We start from the raw sequence: 24,877 nt of genomic DNA, 5'->3' as shown, positions 1-24,877 counted from the left end.
CCCAACTTTTGGTAGAATCTTAGAATCTAATTTAGACCATCCCCAGATGCACTCCACTTGCCACTATCATCTCTATGCACACTGCAGGATTATAACGGTCTTACCTTTCCCCTCATGAGCCCATACTCTTAAGGGCGAAATATGTCATGTAGGGATCTCTGACCTAAAATCACTCTGCATACATTTGAGTTAGGGACACACACCCTATACTCTCCTTTTTGCACTATTTCATATATTTTGTGCACTTTTCTACTGTGTGGGTACCGTTCATATACCATACAACCACTGTTCCTCTGATAAGGGAACATCAAGTACAATCAATAGTCCCAGCACCATTCCCCTTTCCCTCTCCCCACCTTTGCATAGCTCAGGGTCAGTGGGCCTACGGTAGGGATAGGTTCCAGTTGGGGTGGCAGTCGTTTAGGACTGCAGCCCTGAGTTAAGGCTCTATAGCAGTGATGGCGGACCTTTTAGAGACCGAGTACACAAAATGCAAACCAGACCCATTTATTTATTTAAAAGTGCCAACACAGCAATTCTAGCATTAAATTATTAAAATCTTCTTGCTCCGTGCTATACCACAGCTTTCAACGGTCCTGTGGACACCAATATCGTTGACAGAAGGTAGGAAAATTCAGATTGCCATTGGAGCTTCCTTGAACAGAAAGAATTGTGGGGCCAAGAGCAGGAGCTTCAATGGCTCCAATGATAATCTGACCATGTCCACACCTTCGCTTCCTGCAGTCTCAGGTAGATCCAGATGCCTCACGTCCTGGGCTACCTGGGCCTGCAGGAGGATCCCTCAAGTCCTGTCTGGTGAATTCTTTGCTAGGGCAACAGCCTGAGTGCCCACTGAAAGGGCTCAGAGTGCCACCTCTGGCACCCGTGCCATAGGTTCGCCACCACTGCTCTGTAGGGTGTAAAAGGATTCCACCTTGGCTCCGATAGGGCATAATAGGGACCCCTGTACTCGATGGCCCACAGAGTGCTCGACCTCTTTCCCATGTCTACTCCGCTTTTCGTACACAAGCAAAGCCCGCTAGGAGGACCTCTCTCCAGAAGTTGGGGAAATAGTGTCCAGATTGCCTGCCTGGTGTGTTGAAGACATCTACCATTACGACTCTCTGATCATCTAGTCAGGTACATGGTCTTTGCTTGAGAGGACTTGCGACATTACACATGAGGGTGTTGAACGCCCAGGGCGCCCTTTGGTAGAACATAGTTCTTTGGTAACGGTATGCCGGTTTGTTCTTAAACAATTGGTAGTTGGCCTTTTGACTACACATTTTAATACGACTGATTAAAGGTTATGTTTTATATCTTATTATTGGTTTACCCGACATTTGTACTTCCAAAGACTAATTCTATGGAGATGGCATCCTGTTTTTTATAACTGCACTTTGCCTGTATTGTCCCAGGGAGTTGGATGAATTAAGTTACTTAACGACTTTGTCGGACCCAGTGAGTGCTGATCTACTTTTTTATATGCGGTTCATATTAAGAGGAATGGAAGGCTTTCTCCTCATGAGTGCACATGGAGAGCGAGTCCATTATCCTCCCTTTGTTTGCTTTTACTCATATACACTGAGCCCAGAAGGTTCAAAGTAAATAAGTGTGAGTTCACTGTCATAAAGAAATGTCATAATCTTAATACAATTTAAAAATCTGTTTTTAATAAGTCTGTTCATTACTTCTATGATAACCGTAGTCAAATCAGAGTTAACTGGGTTTTTGGAGATCCTTAGAAATTTGGCATCAGGCATTTTTCAAAGCACTAAAGCTTTTAGCCACGCTACATAAACAAGTAATGCTCATAGTAAATGTGCAAAAAGCAAAGCCATGTTTAAAATGTGTTGATTCTATTTATCATTTCATTTGGAAACATTATTTCCAGCTGCTGTTTCTAATCCATATTAGAGTAAAAAAATAACAAAATTCCTGACTCCAAACTTATAATAATGCATCACAAGTCCCTTGACAGTAAACACATTGGGGCAAATTTACTTACCCGGTCCATTCGCGTTCCAGCGGCGGCTTCTCCGCTCTGGATTCGGGTCCGGCCGGGATTTAATAAGGTAGTTCTTCCGCCGTCCACCAGGTGGCGCTGCTGCGCTGAAAGTAAACTCATCGCGCCGGAATGCACCGAGCTGGACCAGGTGAAGGTAAGCGGTCCTTATGCGACACATTTTCGGTTTTTAAATGCGGCGGTTTTTCCGAATACGTCGGGTTTTCGTTCGGCCACGCCCCCCGATTTCCGTCGCGCGCATGCCAGCGCCGATGCGCCACAATCCGATCGCGTGCGCCAAAATCCCGGGGCAATTTAAGTACAAGCGGCGCAAAACGGAAATATTCGGGTAACACGTCGGGAAAACGCGAATCGGGCCCTTAATAAATGACCCCCATTAAGTGGAATGGTATCACATTTTTTTTTTTTTTTTTTTTTTAAGGTCAATAAACCACATTTTGTGACATAATTAACCTTGGGCTATGAGGTTTCATTTAAAGACTTTCTAAAGAATAAAGCAGAAAAAGGAATTTCTATCCTCATATACAATTTACAAGATAAAGAAGTGAACATAGAATTTTTTTTCTAGATTACTTCTCATTAACTTCTCAATTGCTCGTAACACAGTTATTGTTAAAATTAGTCAAAATAATGTAAAATATTTTTAAGATAATTGCGCGAACTTCAATGTTTACTACTCTAGTACTCTGTATTCTTTGATGCTCATCAAAATTTGATTTAAAAAAATTAAGTAATAATGACAAGATGTGAGTAAAGGTTCAGAAGTGTCTGGGGTTGGGAAGCATAGAAAGAAAATTTACAAGTGTCTGGGAGCAGAATGGTTCTAGTCGCCCAATGAGAGCTCAGCTTTCATTTTCCCGCAGCCATTTATAAAATGAAAGCTTAGCCCTGATTGATTTCCATGGGTAACAAGAACAGTTTTACCTCAGACATTTCTGATAAATCTCCCATTGTGTTATTATTTGTGGAGTGAATTGGAAGCTTGTACACTCACTTTCACATATAAACTTAAATGAAACAATTGGCACCTGATAGATTTCAGTCTAATGGATTATAATCATAGAAAAGATTAAATGAATTTAACCCCTAGGCGCACCAGGACGTTATAGTACGTCCCCGGGGCTAGATACTTAGCGCACGGGGACGTTCTATAAAGTCCTGCTTCTGGCACCGGCTCACAAACAGAGCCGGCACCAGAAGCAGCGGCTGTCAGCTGTCTAGTACAGCTGACAGCGTGCGCTAACACCCGCGATCGGAGCTGGCTCCGATCGCGGGTGTTAACCCCTTACACGCCACGGTCAAGCATGACCGCGGCGTGTAAGGGTTTTTGCGCTGTGGATCGGATTCCCCGTGCCGCTTACCGGGGGATCCGATCCACTTCTGGGCAGCTCCGAGGACTGGCATGTGCCCCGGAGCTGTCCGGTCTCCCTGGCAGTCTTACTGGACCCGCACGGTACACTCCGTAGAAAAAAAACGCAAAAACATTCCGAAAAAAGATCATTTTTAATTAATACCCTATAAAAAAAATGCTCTAAAAAGTAATTTAAAAAATGTTATGCACTCCAAAATAAGCCCACTAAAAAGAACAACTCTTCTCGCAAAAATTAAGCCCCTAACCAGATTTGTCATCCGAAAAATAAAAAAGTTATGCATATGAAAAGATGGTGATGCTAAAATGAACAAGATTTTCTCCAAATTGGTTTTTATTCAGTGAATAAAATACACAAAACCCCCACATATTTGGTATCCCTGCATCCGTAACAATCTGCATAATAAAACAGAATCGTTATTAGATCCGCAAAGTGAACCCCGTAAAAAAAAACAAAAAAAAAGCTCCAGAAAAAAGATAATTTTCAATTAATACCCTATAAAAAATGCTCTAAAAAGTGATTTAAAAAATGTTATGCACTCTAAAATAAGACCACTAAAAAGAACAATCCTTCTCGCAAAAAATAAACCATTAAACAGATTTGTGAGGCGAAAAAAAAGTTATGCATATGAAAGACGGTGTTGCTAAAATTAACAACATTGTTGCCAAATTACTTTTTATTCAGTAAAAATGGAAAAAAAATAAAAAATCTATATAAATGAGGTCTTTTTGTAATCGTGGCGACCCATAGAATAAAAATAATATACTATTTTTATGGTATGGTAAACGGCCCAAAAAAAACCCATAAAAATCTTCCTAAAAAGTGATGATTTTCATTTCCTCCACCAACAAAGAGTTAATAAAATCTCACCAATTAGCCTATAGATTCCCCCAAATTACGTACCAGAAAAGTGCATCTTATGTGGCAAAAGAAATAAGCCGCTATAGGTCCACATTAAAAAAAAGAAAAAAAATTATAGCCTGTACAATGTGACACAGCAAATCTGATCTGGATGGCGCCTCCTTCCCTTCCATGCCCGGCCGTGCGCCCATAAAGCAGGTTACCACCACATATAGTGTATCCGTGTACTCGGGAGAGATTGGGTAACAAACTTTGTGGAGCTTTTATTCATTTAATCCATTGTAAATGTTTAATTTTCCACCCAAAATGAGTGTATTGTGAAAAAATATTACAATTTGCAGACTGCACCTCCATTTTGTTTTAACCCCTATAAAACACGTAAAGCGTTAAACTTCTTAAAAGTGGTTTTTCATACGTTGAGGTGTGTAGTTTCCACAATGGGGTAATTTACGAGTCTCACTATTATTTAGGCCTCTCAGTGTCAATTAGAAGTTGAGCAGGTCCATCTAAATACAGGTTTTGGTGATTTTACAAAAAATGTGAAAATGATACCTAAATTCTGAGCCTCATAACATTCTAGTAAAATATGTGGAATCTTAAAAAACCATGCCAACATAAAGCAGACATTTGGGAAATGTAAGTTATGAATTTATTTGGGAGCTATGACTATCTGCATCAAAAGTAGAGAATTTAGAACGTTGAAAATAAAGAATTTTTCCAAATTTTTGCCAAATTTTGTTTTTTTTTCATAACTAAACGCAAAAGATTTCATCCAAATTTTTAAACAAATTTGAAGTACAATGTGTCACGAGAAAACAATCTCAAAATCCCCTGGATATCTCATAGCGTTCCAAAGCTATACCACTTATAGTGACACAGGGCAGATTTGAAGAATGGGGCCGCGTCCTTAAGGCCAAAAGAGGCTGAGTCCCGTAGGGGTTAATGCAGCCGAAAATAACAACATTTAAATTTCCAAATGTAAATTTAATTTTGGTTATAATTTTTTTTAAAAATTTCATTATACGCAGAACTTTGTTGAAACAAATGTGAAATTGTTATAAGATGATTATTAGATGCATTGACAGTCTTCTACACGTATCCCTGCTCTGTTATCTCAGCCTCAACCCTCTTAGCTTAACCTCTTTAACTGATTCTAACACAAAGAAGCTGAATAAAAAGAAATTGAAATATTTATTAAGAAAAAGCCTGGCAGATGTAAAAAAAAATACTGTCATTGCAAAACTTTAGCACATTAATAAACAATGTTTATAATAGCCAATGTCAAGATAAAGAACTTTTAACTGGAATTCATTGTCACTTCTGCTTTGCAAATTCTAAGGCAAAGAAGCAAAATGTACAAATTACTAATGTTCCAGGAGCCTGCACAATGTAATATGCATTAGAGGGGAAGCTTAGTTTACCTGGAAGTGTAGAAATATATAAATATGCCAATGTCATGTTTCCATTGATGTGCAGGTACAAATTATTTGGATAAAACAAGAGAATCAGAGGAAGGAAAGTACTTATTGCATTCCCGAGTACTTGGATACTTTCTTGCTCTTAATGGCTGCAAATATCGGTTGCTGGAACTAAATGGAGGCAACACTGGGGCTCATAATAAAAGCCTTAATTACTGTAGACTCGTGCCTTTAATTGCATTGCCTAATTTTTACATTTAGTAGTTGTACTCCAGACACTCAACTAAAGTGTCTAACATGTGACTAACACACCATCCACTAAGAACTCACGCTCTTAGTTTGAGAGCCGTGTGCTAGTGATCTTTTCTCAGCGGCTACCAATAGTCCCCATTACTTTCTATGGGCTCATGCCCATGGATGTGTATTCCATGACCCCTTGCATAAGCCGGCTACCTGGGAATCAATATAGAGGAGGTCCTATTCCTGCCTTTCTTTGCGGCCAGGGCAGACTTTGTGATCGGTGTATGAGTGGTTCTCAAACAGGCTAGCGGGCCACAAACAAGGGATTGCAGCCCCTTATTCAGAGCCCACAATCATCTCAGAACAAGTCTGTTCACTGTGCTCATCCCATAAAATCTGACTAGTCCGTTTTCTCACAAGCCGAGCATAACAGCCCAATGCCCGTTTCACACCAGCAGAAGGGATTTCTGTTCTACTCTCCGATGGAGGAGTGTGTAATGTAAACAATAAATGGATTGTAAACGGAAGGTCTTCCATTCCCCAGACTTCAATAGAGCTTTCTCTAAATACTATTATGCTTCAATTATTTATAGGAGAAAAAAAGATTATATTTTTTCTGCTATTAATAAAGGTATGTCTAACTTAGCCTAAGAAGTTCACGTTTTTCAATGACTTTATTTGTGAAAGTCCACTTTAAGTTGATGAAATTTTCTGCTAAAGCTATGTATACATCCCCTGTCGCTATAGTCTACTACAGTCACCAGAGTGCAGCTATCAGAATTTGGCAACTCGTAAACCTACGAGTTCTTCTTTAAAAAGGTGTGTTTTATTCCTAAAGTGGACAAACATAAGAAACCAGTGCCATACTTAGTCTCTCTCTGAAGGAAATTTACCTTCAAAATTAAGCATGATAAACCAGGGGCACTTACTAATAGATCCAGGAACCTGGAACTATTAAAATTATTCTAATGTGCCTCAAGGGCTCCTGGGGGTGTAACCATAGTCTATGCTGTAGCTTCAGAAGCTATTATACACTCCCCCCCTCCCTTTGTTCCATTATAACTTTTGATTTTGATGGTAGATTTCCTTTAACGGTATTAACCTACAGTGCTGGCAAAATAGCTCTACTACACCTTCACCCAAATAAAAGGTTACACCATTGAATATGTATGTCAGATGTTACAGAAGTTAAAGTTTATGTCTTTTAAAAGGGGATTTAAAAAAAACTTAATTTCGCCTCTACAAAGCTTTACCACTGATTTGTATAGGTGAACATTGCTGCCACATCTTTACATTTGTGATCAATAGGCTCCCTAGTTTTAACACTATATTTTATCTTTATGTAACTGAGGTAGAAGTGTTTTAGTAGCGTTACCAGAGCCCCTCCAGGCTCAGTCTTCACACCTCCCTGCCTTATCTGAGTAGACTATGTCACCCCGACTCTCTAGACTTCTTGCACATGTGCACCCCACTCTCTCCTTCGCTGTGCAAGCTTATCCAGCAGTGAGTAGCAGATGACAGTGAAGGAGAGAGGGCTGCACCGGAATAAGTAGAAGGCGAAGTGGAAGTAGAAGTCCTGCGTGGGGAAGGGGGGTTAAAACAGAGCCCACGGGGACTCAAGTAACGCAACCTACCCCAAAAGCATGTTCACCTGTTACCTCTAAAAAGCAGTGGTTGAATTTTGTAGTGGTGAAATTAAGTGGTAGATTTGCTTTAAAGTGTTTAAGCAAATTTCTCCTTGACCTTACCTTTCAATGATATACTTGTAAGAGCTTATTCATTATTCTATTGCTTAAATGTGTATTTTTGCCTACAAAAAAAGTACATATTACAGCCGGACACCTTTCCCCTTCAATGACCAACAATCTGGAGACCCGTGTAGCATTGTGCCTAATGTGCAATATTACTTTGTGATGTCCGTGCTTGTGTAGGCCTGATTACCCAATTCACAAATGCTAGCAAATGAAGCAAGTTAATGTAACTTGACGGAAGCTCACAGAAGAAGGTCATCACTGACCAAAGAGCATTGTAAAAAATGTCTTCAGAGGCTTTTCCTGAAACAAGGTGCTTAATTAGATTTACCAGACTTAACAAGTCAACAACCTTTGACCTTCAAACCAGGCCAGCTGTGTCAGCGTACTAATGTGAGTCCCACTTTATAGAACGTGGATACCCAATAATAAATGCTTCGGGGTATGCTCACAAAGGCAGGGCAGCTGTCAGTGGAAGAAAAAGACATATACATACACACCGTATGTATGTATTAATTTATTATTTATTTAGTATTGATTGGTTGGAAATGAGGAATTCTAAATGCTGTGCACATACAGTTACATAGTATGGATGAAAAAAAAAAGACATACTTCTATCAACATCAACCAAGCGATGGCAAGGACATGGTCAATGGAAGGGGTATGGGAAACAATCCTAAACAATTGTATAAGTGGCAATGTCATTGGGTTGTAGGAAGGAATTTAAAGAACCTGAATCATCCCATCAAAACACACATTGCATAAAACACCTTACAAATGTTAATGCTTGACAGCGATCTGCCATAAAAAAAAAAAATCCAATACAATTTCTATCTTTCATGATGTCCAGCAGCACCCCTCTACATAATGACTGACATAATTATAGAATGAAAGTGTATAGAGAAAAGAATGGGTGTGTGCAGGCATGTCCCGAGGCACCAACATACTGGTTTGCATAATATTAAAAAAATTCTCTAACGAAAAGAGACAATTCCTCTAAAAGATCACTGGGAAACAGAGGGTGTGTCCTAAACAATGCAGTTTTAACTTGAGAGCGATATGGGAGCTGATAGACACCTCTATAGGACCTTATAAAATCCTACAGATGATCCTGCTGAGACTAGCCGCTGAGGTAGGATACACTGCTATTCACAGTCCTTGTGGTAGAGATTTGTCACCTATGAAGGCTGAACCTTTATTCTCTAAGAGTGGCTTTTAAGTGATGTAGAACAGCTTTTTACAGTGATGTAAAAAGTGATGTAAATAAATCATGCTTCTTAGAAGTCACTCCTCCAGACTAATTGAATTGTATTATTTTAATCATTTCTTTATTACTTTATTAGTGTTGTGGTTCTTCTATGTGCCCTTTCCATCTCCAGGGCATCACCTCTTAGAGGTGCGGCAATTGATATTCCTATAATAAATGCCATTTTAGTTCAAGACAACATCCTGCTGGCTTTACTGGTAGCTTATGGATATTGAATGCCTTCTACGCAATCTGCATGCAATCTAGCCATACGTCCCCCATAGATGGCAATGACCCCACGTGCGGCGCGGTACCGCTCCGTACACGGTGAAAAGACAGGACATCTCCTATCTTTCCCTGTGTTACTGGCTGTGTGCCGTGGATCGCTATGGATGGGGGGGGGGGTCACCCCTCCTACTTTCAATCGTGGCTAACCAAGGCCGCCCAGCCGTAGCATACAATATAATTTGCCTCAGAGTGTGAATGGCTCATATATAGTATAGTGACAGAAAACCACTGTAAAGGGAATCACATTTTTACATATACAGCCAGTGACAGGTTCCCATAGAGACCTATTAACTACCTGATACCCTTTTAGCTAAAAATCCCTCACATCCCCATAAATCAACTTTATCTTAAAATACCTTGCATCAGAGGGGCGTATCCTGCTTGGCAAGTTTACAAACTGATTTTTGTAACATTGCAGCCATGGAACCATTTAGGGATAAGGGCAATGCTTTTTAATCATAGTTTTTAATAATGTATTTATTTAGGGGGGGTTAGGTTGCATGGTTTTAGTTAAATTTAAAAAAACAACCAAAACACATGCATGGCTATATGACTGCTGGACACTTATTAATCCAATAAACTTTATTTGATCTATCAGAAATCTATGAGGGTTCAAACATCTTTGCACAACCACAGAAACACTGGGGCATATTTATGAAACGTGTCCTAAGGTTAGACACTGCAGAGTTAGAGCACAAAGTCTAATTTTGCACAAGATTAATTTAAGTGTCTGGTGCTGGATGATAAATTGGTCATAGTTAAAGATTATCTAGTCATACTATGCACCTCCTATTAGTTGTTTTACTTTACGCCATAAAACCAGGACACTATTTGAAAACCAGCATAATTTTTGGGTCATGGTCCTTTTTTTTCTGCAAGAGGTAACACCCCTTTTCAGTGGACACTCTTCGGAGAGCCAGAAAACTGCCTGAAACCCTATATAAATGTGGCGCAGACAGTTTTTAGTGCAAATTACTACAGAATTCTGTTGTAGATATATTAATAAATCTCCCCCACTGTATCCCCACTGACCCCTCTACCCAGGCTTCTAAAACCCTCTCTGCCTAACGACTACTGTCCTACAACTTAAAGAAGGACCTTTTATCACTTCTTTATCGACTAACTCTTGGCATCATTCAATAGGTGCTAATCCATTGACGTATCTCTCTAACCTCCAACATTCTTAAGTAATCAATGCAATTAATTTAGAAATGTATCCTGTAACATGGGTAGAGCAAGGCTGTCTGCTACAGTATAGAGCCTAACCAACATATTGGATACTACCCAGAAATTATGCTTATTAGGCTACCTTCTGCAGATGAGTGGTTCTGGGCTGGCACTGAATACCTAGATATTCTGTGAAAAGCCCAGAACCACCCATCTGCAGAAGGGAGCAGAAAATGTCCATAAAACAGTACAGAGTTAAAAGAGTATATCACTTAAATATTGACATTGATAGCACAGAAACAGTGGGGCATACAGTAATGATTTGAATGGACCAGAGCCAGTGGAGAATGCCTATTATATTATAGGATGCAAAATGTTGGGGTTGGTGGTGAGGGCAGTCACTGCTTGAAATACAAAAAATAAGCAGAGTAACCCTACATTATTTTTATGCAATACAGTACAGCCACCCTTGTCTGTGGCCTGTCTGTCACCAGCATAGTACTTTCCACCAATTAAAAAAAGGAAAACACTGCCCGGGTAGCTATCAGCTCGTGCCCTGTGGGATGCAGGATTGTGTGCATGAGCCCATAGAAAGCGATGGGATCGCATGAAAAAATAATGGCACATGTCCCCAAAACAAGTTTGCGTCCATGAGCCCTTACACTGTAAAATGGCAAACTTGTCTTAAAGAGAACCTACCACCACGAATCTACCTATAAAGGTAGATCGGGTGGTAGGTGGATGTAAGGGACGTGAGGATAGCTCTTTTTAGAGCTAATCCTCACGTCCCTGCTAACTTTAGGTACACTTTATTCCCCTAATATGTAGATATCGTTATGCGGCTACTGGGGCGTGGAGTAGCCGGCACGAGGCTACACAGCGCGGCTACTCCACGCCCCAGTAGCCACATTACTCCTCCTACCCGGTTGCGTGCGGCGCGCAGCTCCTCGTAGCTGCGCGCCCTCGTCCGTCATGATGGCGTTCTGCGCATGCGCAGAACGCCGGCCGACGGCTGAGCAGTCCCAGCTCCGAGGCCGGAGCTACTGCGCATGCGCAGTAGCCGGCTTGTCGGACGAGGGCGCGCAGCGCCGCAAGCAACCGGGTAGGAGGAGTAATGTGGCTACTGGGACGTGGAGTAGCCGCGCTGTGTAGCCTCGTGCCGGCTACTCCACGCCCCAGTAGCCGCATAACGAAATCTACATATTAGGGGAATAAAGTGTACCTAAAGTTAGCGGGGACGTGTGGATTAGCTCTAAAAAGAGCTAATCCTCACGTCCCTTACATCCACCTACCACCCGATCTACCTTTATAGGTAGATTCGTGGTGGTAGGTTCCCTTTAAGCGGTTAAGGACCGGTCACTTTCCTGTTTTTTCATTTCCATTTTTCACTCCCCACTTTCAAAAATCTATAACTTTTTTATTTTTACACATAAAGAGCTGTGTGATGGCTTGTTTTCTGCGTAACAAATTGCACTTCATAGTGATGGTATTGAATATTCCATGCCATATATTGGGAAGTGGGAAAAAAATTCCAAATGCAGTGAAAATGGTGAAAAAACACTTTCACTGAGCGCCCCAAATGACGTGTCTACTTTATTCTTTGGGTCGGTACGATTAAGGGGATACCAAATTTGTATAGGTTTTATAATGTTTTCATACATTTACAAAAATTTGTTAAAATTTTTTTTGATTTTGCCATCTTCTGGCGCTAATAACTTTTTTAAACATCGTTGTACAGAGCTGTGCGAGGTGTCATTTTTTGCAACATTTGATAATATTTTCAATGACATCATTTTTAGGACTGTATGACCTTTTGATCACTTTTTATAGATTTTTTTATATTTTTCAAAATTTTGGCAAAAAAGTGCCATTTTCGACTTTGGGTGCTATTTTCCGTTACGGGGTTAAACGCATTGAAAAACCGTTAATATATTTTGATAAATCGGGCATTTTCGGACGCGTCGATACCTAATGTTTTTATGATTTTTTATATAATTGTTATTTAACTTTTTTTATCTTTTTCTTTTTACTATTTTTCAGACTCCCTAGGATACTTTAACCCTGATTGATCCTATCATATACTGCCATACTACAGTATAACGGGGGATGCACCGCCATGTTTTTGATGCTGCCGGCAGCGATTGCTAGCACCGATCACGGGTGTTACCGGTAAGTCTTTGCCGCAATATACAGCAAAGACTTACCGGCTATGGAGAGGGCTCAGCCCGTGAACCCTCTCCATGCAGCCCTCTCCAACATACTGTGAGACACTGAAGGGGTTAACTGTGGATGGGCGGTATGTTTCCCCTAGGTTTTCATACTATGCGAGGCCTGAGTGCTGAGGTTGTGTTGTCCAGCACCTTGGACACAGGTGATGGGAGCAGCCTAATCAGTCTGCATAAAGCTGCTCAGCAGAGCTGAGAGTGTTGTCTCTGACTGGAGGCTGGATAGCACGCAGCCTTGACCTCTGTGCCTGGAGCAGCAAAGTATTTTGTAGTGGTGAGTTAGAGATTCACTGTATAGTTAGCACCCTGACGGGTAGGATATTATTTGTGTTGCCTAAAAGTGAAGGCCGTTTTATTTTGTTCTTGCTGCAATAAACGCAGGCTAGACCTGTTTTGGACTGTACCCTGGTGTCACTGTCTTGAACTGCATCACAGCAGCCCGCTACCACGGTCTCTACTGGGCCAAATCTCCCACATATGGTGGAGGATGCGGGCAGTTCAAAAGACACACACCTGAAAGGCTCGCTACATCCTGCAACATTGCATGGCCTGGGTGAAAGCAGCAGGCAAATTGCAGGATAAAGCCAAGATGGAGGACTTTATTAAGGCCATGCTCCAGCAGCAGGAGGAGAGATCCCACCAGCAGCAGGAAGAGTCCCAGGCTAGTCGGCAGCTGCAGCAAGCCATGCTCCAGCAACAACAGGAAGAGTCCCGAGTTAATCGACAGCTGCAGCAAGCCATGCTCCAGCAGCAGGAGGAGAGGTCCCGCCAGCAGTAGGAAGAGTCCTGAGCCATGTCCCAGCTGATGATGGAAAAGTTTTCTGGCGTTATGGCAGCACCGCAAGCGACGATTACTGAGGGGTCCCATACTGGTTTGCAAGGGTACCGGTTGTCCAGCATTCCGCACGGGCTGCAGTGCAGAAAACTTTACAAAAGATGACGGCAACCGACGACGTGGAGGCGTATCTCACTGTGTTCGAGCGAGTAGCTGAGCGAGAGGAGTTACCAGCTGAGCAGTGGGCAGACGTCCTGGCACTGTTCCTGACAGGTGAATCGCAGAAGGCCTACTATGACCTGAGTGAAACGGAGGCCTGTGAGTACCCCCAGCTAAAGGCGGAGATTCTGGCTCATCTTGGGGTCACCATACAAGTTCGTTCCAGCCGGGTCTACCAGTGGGCGTACTCAGAAAAACTACCCCCGCGCTCCCAAATGCATGACCTGATCCATCTTGTCCGGAAGTGGCTACAACCAGAGGACTGCACCCCGGCACAATATGGTCGAGAGAGTTGTTCTTGACAAGTTCATCCGTTCTCTGCCCTCTCGGCTCCAGCGATGGGTTGTCGCTACTCGTGTCCCTAGTAGAGAGATATCGGGCTACAGAGGATCTTCTACTTATGTCTCCCGCACGAAGCAGTGCCAGTGACAGGGTTACCAAACCATCTGGTAAGACTGCTGCTGCAGAAAAGGGGAGACAGGTCAGGTTGGGAGGGGGTTCATTGGGGGGCGTGGATACACAGAAACCCAGTGAGGCTCGGGACAAAGGTCATAGCCGTATCCAGTGCTGGCGATGCCATGAAATGGGCCATATTGCTGCCAACTGTTCCCTGTCAGTGGAGCCAATGGACTGCAACCAGACCCGGCGAGTGTCACTGTTTGCCTGGCCGGTTCTGACAGCCGAGTCGGTCACGGATGCGGAACCCCAAGTGTGTATGGTCACAATCGGGGGTCACAAGGTGGAAGCCTTGCTAGACTCAGGGAGTCTGGTCACCCTGGTGCGGGGAACTTTGGTTGATCCTGGACTATACATTGGGCGGAAAGTGGGAGTGTTGTGTATACATGGGGACACTCGTGAATATCCCACTGCTGTCATCAACCTACATACCCCTTGTGGTACTATTACCCATGAAGTGGGGGTGGTGGGGACCCTGTTTCATGAGGCTATTATCGGCAGAGACTTACCGGTATTTTGGGACCTCTGGAGACAAAGACCAACCTCAGGTGCTGTTGCAGATAATGGACATCAGGTGTGTCCGGCCTTGGCCCCTGAACCCTTTGAGGACAATGTACCCACACCAGCAGTAGGGGTGACCCCATGTGATGAATTCTCTCCCCTAGAGGTCCTAGCTGGTGAGGTCGAAGGCCACGAGGAGGTGGCCGACATGCCGGACCTTGAGATTTCCCGTGAAAATTTTGGGGCTGCACAGCTACAGGACCCTACCTTATTTAAAGCACGGGAGAATGCTAAAGTGATAAATGGGGTACTCCAAATACCAGGGGCTGACAAAATATACCCCCGAATGGTGATTGTTGGGGAACTGTTGTACAGGGTTGACCAGGTACGGGGTGAGGAGGTTGAGCAACTTGTAGTACCCCAATCTCACCGTAGGCTGGTGCTAGATTTGGCACACAAACATGTGCTGGGAGGGCACTTAGGTGCTGAGAAGACCCGAGAGAGGATCCTGCAGAGATTTTTCTGGCCCGGGGTGTGGGAGGAGGTAAACCGGTATTGTAGCTCCTGCCCATAGAGGTGCCATTTGAACGGATTGCAATGGATTTGGTTGGCCCCATAGTCAAATCCACAAGGGGGCACCAGTACATCCTGGTTATCCTGGACTACGCTACGCGGTATCCAGAGGCAATCCCATTAAGGAACACCTCCTACAAAAACATTGCTAGGGAGCTGTTCCAGGTATTCTCCCGCACAGGCCTCCCCAAGGAAATCTTGATTGACCAGGGTACCCCATTCATGTCTAGGGTAATGAAGGAGATGTGTAAATTACTGCAGGTTAAACAGCTCCGCACCTCTGTATATCACCCCCAGACAGATGGCCTGGTCGAGAGGTTTAACAGGACCTTGAAGGGGATGCTAAAAAGGGTGGTCAGCAAAGATGGGAAGGACTGGGATTGTTTGTTGCCTTAATTAATGTTTGCCATACGTGAGGTACCCCAGTCTTCCACAGGTTTCTCACCCTTTGAGCTATTATATGGCCGTTCCCCGCGTGGACTCCTGGACATAGCTAAGGAGACCTGGGAACAGGAAAGGACCCCCCACCGTGGTGTGATTGAACACGTTTCGCTTATGCAGGACCGCATAGCGGCAGTAATGCCCCTGGTAAAGGAGCACATGACAAGGGCACAAGAGGCCCAGTGTAGGGTCTACAAAAGATCAGCCAGGCTCAGTGGAGTAAAGAGGCTGAGGGGGCGTTTCAGCGACTTACGGTTTTGTGCGAGGGACCGGTACTGATCTCCCCTAACTTCACCAAGACCTTTATTGTGCAGACTGACGCTTCTGACGTGGGCTTAGGGGCTGTCCTGTCCCAAGTAGTGGAGGGTGAGGAACATCCCATGACATTCCTGAGCCGCAAGCTCATACCCCCTGAGAAGAACTATAGCATAGTTGAGAGGGAGTGCTTGGCGATTAAATGGGCTCTGGAATCCCTGAGATATTACTTGATAGGGCGACAGTTTACACTAGTGACCGATCACTCTCCCCTCACCTGGATGAGTCAGGCCAAAGAGAGGAACGCCAGGGTCACAAGGTGGTTCCTAATGTTGCGGAATTTCAAGTTCACGGTAGAACATCGAGCAGGAAAGCTGCATGGGAATGCTGATGCCCTGTCTCGTACCCACTGTCTGAATGCCAAAAGTGTTCGCCCCCACAGGGTCAAACAGAGGGGGAGGGTATGTGAGACACTGAAGGGGTTAACTGTGGATGGGCGGTATGTTTCCCCTAGGTTTTCATACTATGCGAGGCCTGAGTGCTGAGGTTGTGTTGTCCAGCACCTTGGACACAGGTGATGGGAGCAGCCTAATCAGTCTGCATAAAGCTGCTCAGCAGAGCTGAGAGTGTTGTCTTTGACTGGAGGCTGGAGAGCACGCAGCCTTGACCTCTGTGCCTGGAGCAGCAAAGTATTTTGTAGTGGTGAGTTAGAGATTCACTGTATAGTTAGCACCCTGACGGGTAGGATATTATTTGTTTTGTTGCCTGAAAGTGAAGGCTGTTTTATTTTGTTCTTGCTGCAATAAACGCAGGCTAGACCTGTTTTGGACTGTACCCTGGTGTCACTGTCTTGAACTGCATCACAGCACCCCGCTACCACGGTCTCTACTGGGCCAAATCTCCCACAATACTCTGAACAAATCAATACAAACTCTGCATTTGCATCTGGATAGAACTGTGGATCAGATACAAAGTGTTAGCCTATATGTAATTGTTTTTATTTAACTGTTTATAATAGCCAGGGTTTACCAGTCAGACGAAGATCAGAACCCCTGCTGCGGTCTGTTGACAAAGCTGCTTACAATGACAATATGCTGTCTTTAGTGCCAACATATGGGGAATTCAGGATTTGCTTGAGCAAATTCCGATGTTCAGCTTTGACTGTATCAAGTGGTAGATTCTTTGTTACATCGCTTCTCAATTCAAATTAAACATAGAGAAAACATCATAGCGGGTTTACTACCAGTAAGAATGTCTAGATGCTGCCATATGCTTTTATGCTACTATCCAGCAGTAAAATCTCAGTGGACACCATGAATGTCTTTTTCCAAAAAATGCATTCATGTGTAGCTATTTGTTATACAAGAAGCAACCACTTAAAATGATCATTTTATCATATGAAGCTAGAATACATACTTTATTGTTTAGATTCTTACTTTGGTCCCGCTTTTAAAAAAACAAGGTACAAATTCATTTGCTGGATCATAATTTTATTATTGTTTTTATTAAAGGGATCCTGTCAGCAGAAACTGACCTAATAAACCACTACCAGTATGTTGTCAAGTAGATGAACAGCTTCCAGATCATGTTTCTTTCATGGCCCATTGTGGTGGCAGCATAGAGAAAATAAACTTTGAAGTGAGATGTAAATTGGCTGTATAAAGTCAAGGAGGCGGAGATTTTAACACTGAAGTAAAACTGTTCCAGTTTATTAATGTCAGACATTTCTGATAATCTCCTCCCATCTCTAGATCCCTATCCATCTTACCTCGCACATAACTTGTCTTCTACTCATTGCCTGTAGTAGCCAATCAAAGCTCAGAGCTTATATTAATGACCTGAGGCAGAACAGCAACCAATCACGGTAATTGTAAACGTGACGGTACAGATTCCTTTAGCAGGCAGACATACTGTACACACACACAGCTTATATATTAGAGTTATATATATAATTTGCAGAGCTACTTTTGGTTTGGAGTGGAGGTAGGATTATTATTTGGCAGTTTAAAAATGTGCCAAATGTATCCCAATGGCTCATGCTGGGTTCTATGTCTAGTGCATTAAATACTACTCCTGCAACTTTGGGAAGGAAATTTACTTCAGAATTTAAACGATTTCTAGTGAGAAAGAAAAATGTGCACTGAAGCTACAAGCTATCTTGAGAATCCCCAGGAGGGACACCGTGCCGAGCTACCTTACCCTGTATGAGGATTTTTCATGCCTTAGGCATGTAACGCTGAGGACATTGGGTATGGACTAAGGACTGTCCCCGTGAGTACCAAAAATCTCTGGTTGGAAAGGTACTGCACCTTTTTTCCTAAATGTGGAGTGGATGAACATAGAGGCGGAGGATTAATCAATTTTGTACTTGTAATAGATTGACCTATGTTAATGCTGTATGGGCTTTCTATGAAGAAGTCAAAATCTTAGGCAGGATTACAACAGAACTACTACCGTAACAATAGATTAAGTCTAATGTACAATACAATAACACAGAGAAAGTCTAGAAAACTCTCAATGGGTAAGCTCCATTACTACTTATAAGCATGAGGCTGCTGTGAAGGATAGCACTAAATGCTGGAAATAATATAAACATCTACATAGACATATTTAGAAGAAGTACCCGTTCCGTACTTGACAGCCAATTGTTCATTCCATAGCAGGTGCACAAATGCAGTGACATGAACTAAACATAGTGGTTTGTATGTAGAGACCATACTTACAATATCAAACCTCTGAGTCATGTTTCCTTGGATATCAAGCAAATAAACCTTTCCATTGTGAGTCCCCAGTGCCAAGAACTGAAAGAAAGAACCAAGATCCAACATTATAGAAGCCACATTAACAAGCCAAAATAATCATTAAGACAAGATTTATGGTAAAGGACATTAGAAGACCCTTCCCCAGCTGACACATAGTAGCAGGTCACATGTCTGAGAACTGCCTTCTGGCAATTCATTAAAAATGCAGTGTGAAAGCAGCGTCCTGCAAACACATCAGATGTATGAGGGATGATGGAGATGGACACATGGCAATCATCAATTCCACATCTTCATGTAGGGGTTTGTCTCACAGAGGAGCAAATCCACACAATGTCACAAACTGTAAGTAATAATCATTTAAGAAGCCAAAGACAATTCAATGGGGGAGATCTATCAATCAGTCTACGCCAAAATACTGGAGTAATTTGCACCTAAAATGCCTTGCGCCACATCTACTGAGGGTCTTTGACCATTTTAGACAGTTTTCCAACTTGTCCTTTATAAATGGGGGAATGACCCTGCATAAAATAGCCCATGTGCCAGAAAACGGAATCCCAACAATGAGGTGCAATGTAGTTTCATCCATCCATTAATGTAATCAGGAACGTTTGATGGTAGAGATATGTCACACATACTATTATCAGTATGTGAGGTAAATAAATAATGTTACACATATCGGAATTATACCATATTATTAATGCATTTTTTTTTACTTTGAACATTACTTGATCAAGTACACTGCAGTGGATGGGAGTCCTTGCATCATAATGAAATATAATGCAGGGACCCCCTGTATGCCAACCGAATTGCATTTCCAGCACTGTAACAGTTCTTACAGTGCCAGCACAACTGTTGGGACAGCAGGCAGGGACTCCTTGCTTCAAACAGAACTGTGATGCAAAGAGTCCCTTTGTCTGCGGTACCAGCACTTAGGTTCATTTACACGACGTGGACAAAATTGTATGCTGCAGACTGACGCTCTAGTCCAAAATTCTGCTTCTAATATTTGGCTTTTATTATTCCTCAAAAATGTGTTACAAATTTGGTACATTTTGTTGCAACACAAACATGTTAATTTTTTGATTAAACTTTGTCCCTTGGAGGCCACAATCCTTACAAATTAAAGGGTCTAAAACACTTTCTATATGGCACAAATCATCTAGGACAGGTTTTTGGGCAAAAATTACCTCAGTAGATTAAAAGCTTTCTGTCAGCTGTATAGTGTTTAAAAATAACAAAAAGCCCTACTTCGGATCCCTCAATAACTGGGTGTAGAAATGACAATATACACACACATTTATGTCTATTTTTCATTTAATGAGACACAAATCAAAAATAATCTGAATAATAATAATAATAATAATAATGTTATCAACAATAATAAAAAAACGATGTGAGCAAGCAGTTCATTACCAATTCATACCTAACACTGCCTTTCTCTCCTGCAAGGTTGCCCTTTTTTTCTCAAGAAGAAAAAAAGGAAAGTCCCCCGGGTAAAAAAATCAATAGTTGTTAATAAAACATCAGGTGTGCTGACATAACTAGGTATGACTATTCCAGCGCACAGGCCTGCTTGAATGCACAGGGTGCCATGACGATTATTCATCCAGGGCAGACAGCCAGCCTGGTGAAAATATGATGCTTTACAGCTCAGGGGGGCAGAGGGTGAATAGATGAGAAGGAGAAGGGTAATTTAGAGATCATAATGCTAATTATTAAGATAATAAATAAGAATAATTAAGTAGTGGGCAGGAATTATAGAGATATAGACTTCTGCTAAATTAAATTTGAATATTTACACTGTTAAGTAATAGACATTTTCAAAATATGAATATAATTTTTGCCAAATTAAGTAATGATTGCACATATTAATGCATATTCAAAAGTATGAAAAAAATCCAGAATACACTGTAATATAACCTCTTTACTGACTGCACTAAAAAATTGCCCTTCTCAGGCAAAGCAATCAGAAATTAGATCCTGGGATTAGATTACTATTAAATGCTACAGTCAAAAACATACCACCCAACATTTGTGGTGAAGAGGGAAGGACTACACTCTGCTCGCCCATCCCACTGTGGACCCTCCTCTCTGCCGCCCCCGGCCCACTGTGGCCCCTCCTCTCTGCCGCCCCCCGGCCCACTGTGGCCCCTCCTCTCTGCCGCCCCCCGGCCCACTGTGGCCCCTCCTCTCTGCCGCCCCCCGGCCCACTGTGGCCCCTCCTCTCTGCCGCCCCCCGGCCCACTGTGGCCCCTCCTCTCTGCCGCCCCCGGCCCACTGTGGCCCCTCCTCTCTGCCGCCCCCTGGCACACTGTGGTCCCTCCTCTCTGCCGCCCCCTGGCCCACTGTGGCCCCTCCTCTTTGCCGCCCCCTGGCCCACTGTGGCCCCTCCTCTCTGCCCCGGGCCCACTGTGGCCCCTCCTCTCTGTTCCACAGCATATTGTGGCCTGTCGCTCTGGTTCTCCACATATTGTGGCCTGTCCTCTCTGCTCCCCTGCAGTTGAGAAATGTTTTATAAAAACAAAAAAGTAGAAATCCCACTGTAAAGGTCTGATGTTAAAAAGTAATAGAATTTATGAAATGCCAAGTAACCCCAAGTAAACCTTAAAATATATATATAAATACTAGCTGTAGATCCTGTTGTTGTCCGGGATAGTAAATAACTCCTCTTTGCTATAACAAAATAGATTTGATTAACAAAAAAATATTATATATCTGTCTAAGCATCCAGCAGCTGCCCGTCTCCGTCTCTCACTCTCCCTCCCTCCCTCCCTGTCCGTCTCTCACTCTCCCTCCCTCCCTCCTTCCCTCCCTGTCCGTCTCTCACTCTCCCTCCCTCCCTCCTTCCCTCCCTGTCCGTCTCTCACTCTCCCTCCCTCCCTCCTTCCCTCCCTGTCCGTCTCTCACTCTCCCTCCCTCCCTCCTTCCCTCCCTGTCCGTCTCTCACTCTCCCTCCCTCCCTGTCCGTCTCTCACTCTCCCTCCCTCCCTGTCCGTCTCTCACTCTCCCTCCCTCCCTGTCCGTCTCTCACTCTCCCTCCCTCCCTGTCCGTCTCTCACTCTCCCTCCCTCCCTGTCCGTCTCTCACTCTCCCTCCCTCCCTGTCCGTCTCTCACTCTCCCTCCCTCCCTGTCCGTCTCTCACTCTCCCTCCCTCCCTGTCCGTCTCTCACTCTCCCTCCCTCCCTGTCCGTCTCTCACTCTCCCTCCCTCCCTGTCCGTCTCTCACTCTCCCTCCCTCCCTGTCCGTCTCTCACTCTCCCTCCCTCCCTGTCCGTCTCTCACTCTCCCTCCCTCCCTGTCCGTCTCTCACTCTCCCTCCCTCCCTGTCCGTCTCTCACTCTCCCTCCCTCCCTGTCCGTCTCTCACTCTCCCTCCCTCCCTGTCCGTCTCTCACTCTCCCTCCCTCCCTGTCCGTCTCTCACTCTCCCTCCCTCCCTGTCCGTCTCTCACTCTCCCTCCCTCCCTGTCCGTCTCTCACTCTCCCTCCCTCCCTGTCCGTCTCTCACTCTCCCTCCCTCCCTGTCCGTCTCTCACTCTCCCTCCCTCCCTGTCCGTCTCTCACTCTCCCTCCCTCCCTGTCCGTCTCTCACTCTCCCTCCCTCCCTGTCCGTCTCTCACTCTCCCTCCCTCCCTGTCCGTCTCTCACTCTCCCTCCCTCCCTGTCCGTCTCTCACTCTCCCTCCCTCCCTGTCCGTCTCTCACTCTCCCTCCCTCCCTGTCCGTCTCTCACTCTCCCTCCCTCCCTGTCCGTCTCTCACTCTCCCTCCCTCCCTGTCCGTCTCTCACTCTCCCTCCCTCCCTGTCCGTCTCTCACTCTCCCTCCCTCCCTGTCCGTCTCTCACTCTCCCTCCCTCCCTGTCCGTCTCTCACTCTCCCTCCCTCCCTGTCCGTCTCTCACTCTCCCTCCCTCCCTGTCCGTCTCTCACTCTCCCTCCCTCCCTGTCCGTCTCTCACTCTCCCTCCCTCCCTGTCCGTCTCTCACTCTCCCTCCCTCCCTGTCCGTCTCTCACTCTCCCTCCCTCCCTGTCCGTCTCTCACTCTCCCTCCCTCCCTGTCCGTCTCTCACTCTCCCTCCCTCCCTGTCCGTCTCTCACTCTCCCTCCCTCCCTGTCCGTCTCTCACTCTCCCTCCCTCCCTGTCCGTCTCTCACTCTCCCTCCCTCCCTGTCCGTCTCTCACTCTCCCTCCCTCCCTGTCCGTCTCTCACTCTCCCTCCCTCCCTGTCCGTCTCTCACTCTCCCTCCCTCCCTGTCCGTCTCTCACTCTCCCTCCCTCCCTGTCCGTCTCTCACTCTCCCTCCCTCCCTGTCCGTCTCTCACTCTCCCTCCCTCCCTGTCCGTCTCTCACTCTCCCTCCCTCCCTGTCCGTCTCTCACTCTCCCTCCCTCCCTGTCCGTCTCTCACTCTCCCTCCCTCCCTGTCCGTCTCTCACTCTCCCTCCCTCCCTGTCCGTCTCTCACTCTCCCTCCCTCCCTGTCCGTCTCTCACTCTCCCTCCCTCCCTGTCCGTCTCTCACTCTCCCTCCCTCCCTGTCCGTCTCTCACTCTCCCTCCCTCCCTGTCCGTCTCTCACTCTCCCTCCCTCCCTGTCCGTCTCTCACTCTCCCTCCCTCCCTGTCCGTCTCTCACTCTCCCTCCCTCCCTGTCCGTCTCCACTCTCCCTCCCTCCCTGTCCGTCTCTCACTCTCCCTCCCTCCCTGTCCGTCTCTCACTCTCCCTCCCTCCCTGTCCGTCTCTCACTCTCCCTCCCTCCCTGTCCGTCTCTCATCTCCCTCCCTCCCTGTCCGTCTCTCACTCTCCCTCCCTCCCTGTCCGTCTCTCACTCTCCTCCCTCCCTGTCCGTCTCTCACTCTCCTCCTCCCTGTCCGTCTCTCACTCTCCCTCCCTCCCTGTCCGTCTCTCACTCTCCCTCCCTCCCTGTCCGTCTCTCACTCTCCCTCCCTCCCTGTCCGTCTCTCACTCTCCCTCCCTCCCTGTCCGTCTCTCACTCTCCCTCCCTCCCTGTCCGTCTCTCACTCTCCCTCCCTCCCTGTCCGTCTCTCACTCTCCCTCCCTCCCTGTCCGTCTCTCACTCTCCCTCCCTCCCTTCCGTCTCTCACTCTCCCTCCCTCCCTGTCCGTCTCTCACTCTCCCTCCCTCCCTGTCCGTCTCTCACTCTCCCTCCCTCCCTGTCCGTCTCTCACTCTCCCTCCCTCCCTGTCCGTCTCTCACTCCTCCCTCCTGTCCGTCTCTCACTCTCCCTCCCTCCCTGTCCGTCTCTCACTCTCCCTCCCTCCCTGTCCGTCTCTCACTCTCCCTCCCTCCCTGTCCGTCTCTCACTCTCCCTCCCTCCCTGTCCGTCTCTCACTCTCCCTCCCTCCCTGTCCGTCTCTCACTCTCCCTCCCTCCCTGTCCGTCTCTCACTCTCTCCCTCCCTCCCTGTCCGTCTCTCACTCTCCCTCCCTCCCTGTCCGTCTCTCACTCTCCCTCCCTCCCTGTCCGTCTCTCACTCTCCCTCCCTCCCTGTCCGTCTCTCACTCTCCTCCCTCCCTGTCCGTCTCTCACTCTCCCTCCCTCCCTGTCCGTCTCTCACTCTCCCTCCCTCCCTGTCCGTCTCTCACTCTCCCTCCCTCCCTGTCCGTCTCTCACTCTCCCTCCCTCCCTGTCCGTCTCTCACTCTCCCTCCCTCCCTGTCCGTCTCTCACTCTCCCTCCCTCCCTGTCCGTCTCTCACTCTCCCTCCCTCCCTGTCCGTCTCTCACTCTCCCCTCCCTCCCTGTCCGTCTCTCACTCTCCCTCCCTCCCTGTCCGTCTCTCACTCTCCCTCCCTCCCTGTCCGTCTCTCACTCTCCCTCCCTCCCTGTCCGTCTCTCACTCTCCCTCCCTCCCTGTCCGTCTCTCACTCTCCCTCCCTCCTGTCCGTCTCTCACTCTCCCTCCTCCCTGTCCGTCTCTCACTCTCCCTCCCTCCCTGTCGTCTCTCACTCTCCCTCCCTCCCTGTCCGTCTCTCACTCTCCCTCCCTCCCTGTCCGTCTCTCACTCTCCCTCCCTCCCTGTCCGTCTCTCACTCTCCCTCCCTCCCTGTCCGTCTCTCACTCCCCTCCCTCCCTGTCCGTCTCTCACTCTCCCTCCCTCCCTGTCCGTCTCTCACTCTCCCTCCCTCCCTGTCCGTCTCTCACTCTCCCTCCCTCCCTGTCCGTCTCTCACTCTCCCTCCCTCCCTGTCCGTCTCTCACTCTCCCTCCCTCCCTGTCCGTCTCTCACTCTCCCTCTCCCTGTCCGTCTCTCACTCCCTCCCTCCCTGTCCGTCTCTCACTCTCCCTCCCTC

General features: G+C 45.8%; 1 protein-coding gene across 2 annotated transcripts in view; it reads right to left on the bottom strand.

Moving 5' to 3' along the window:
• The window catches only part of VPS41 (VPS41 subunit of HOPS complex), a 175,242-nt gene that overhangs the window by 123,155 nt on the left and 27,210 nt on the right, over positions 1 to 24,877 (bottom strand). For both annotated transcript variants that reach the window (XM_072153283.1, XM_072153282.1), the window contains one exon: positions 18,536 to 18,613. In XM_072153283.1, coding sequence (XP_072009384.1) covers positions 18,536 to 18,613 — 78 coding nt within the window. The remainder of the gene's footprint in view (positions 1 to 18,535; positions 18,614 to 24,877) is intronic.

The sequence above is a fragment of the Engystomops pustulosus genome, chromosome 5 (assembly GCF_040894005.1).
Source record: "Engystomops pustulosus chromosome 5, aEngPut4.maternal, whole genome shotgun sequence".
Classification (NCBI taxonomy): Eukaryota; Metazoa; Chordata; class Amphibia; order Anura; family Leptodactylidae; genus Engystomops; species Engystomops pustulosus.
The sequence above is the reverse complement of the archived record's forward strand: the minus strand, read 5'-3'. Positions and strand labels throughout refer to the sequence as shown.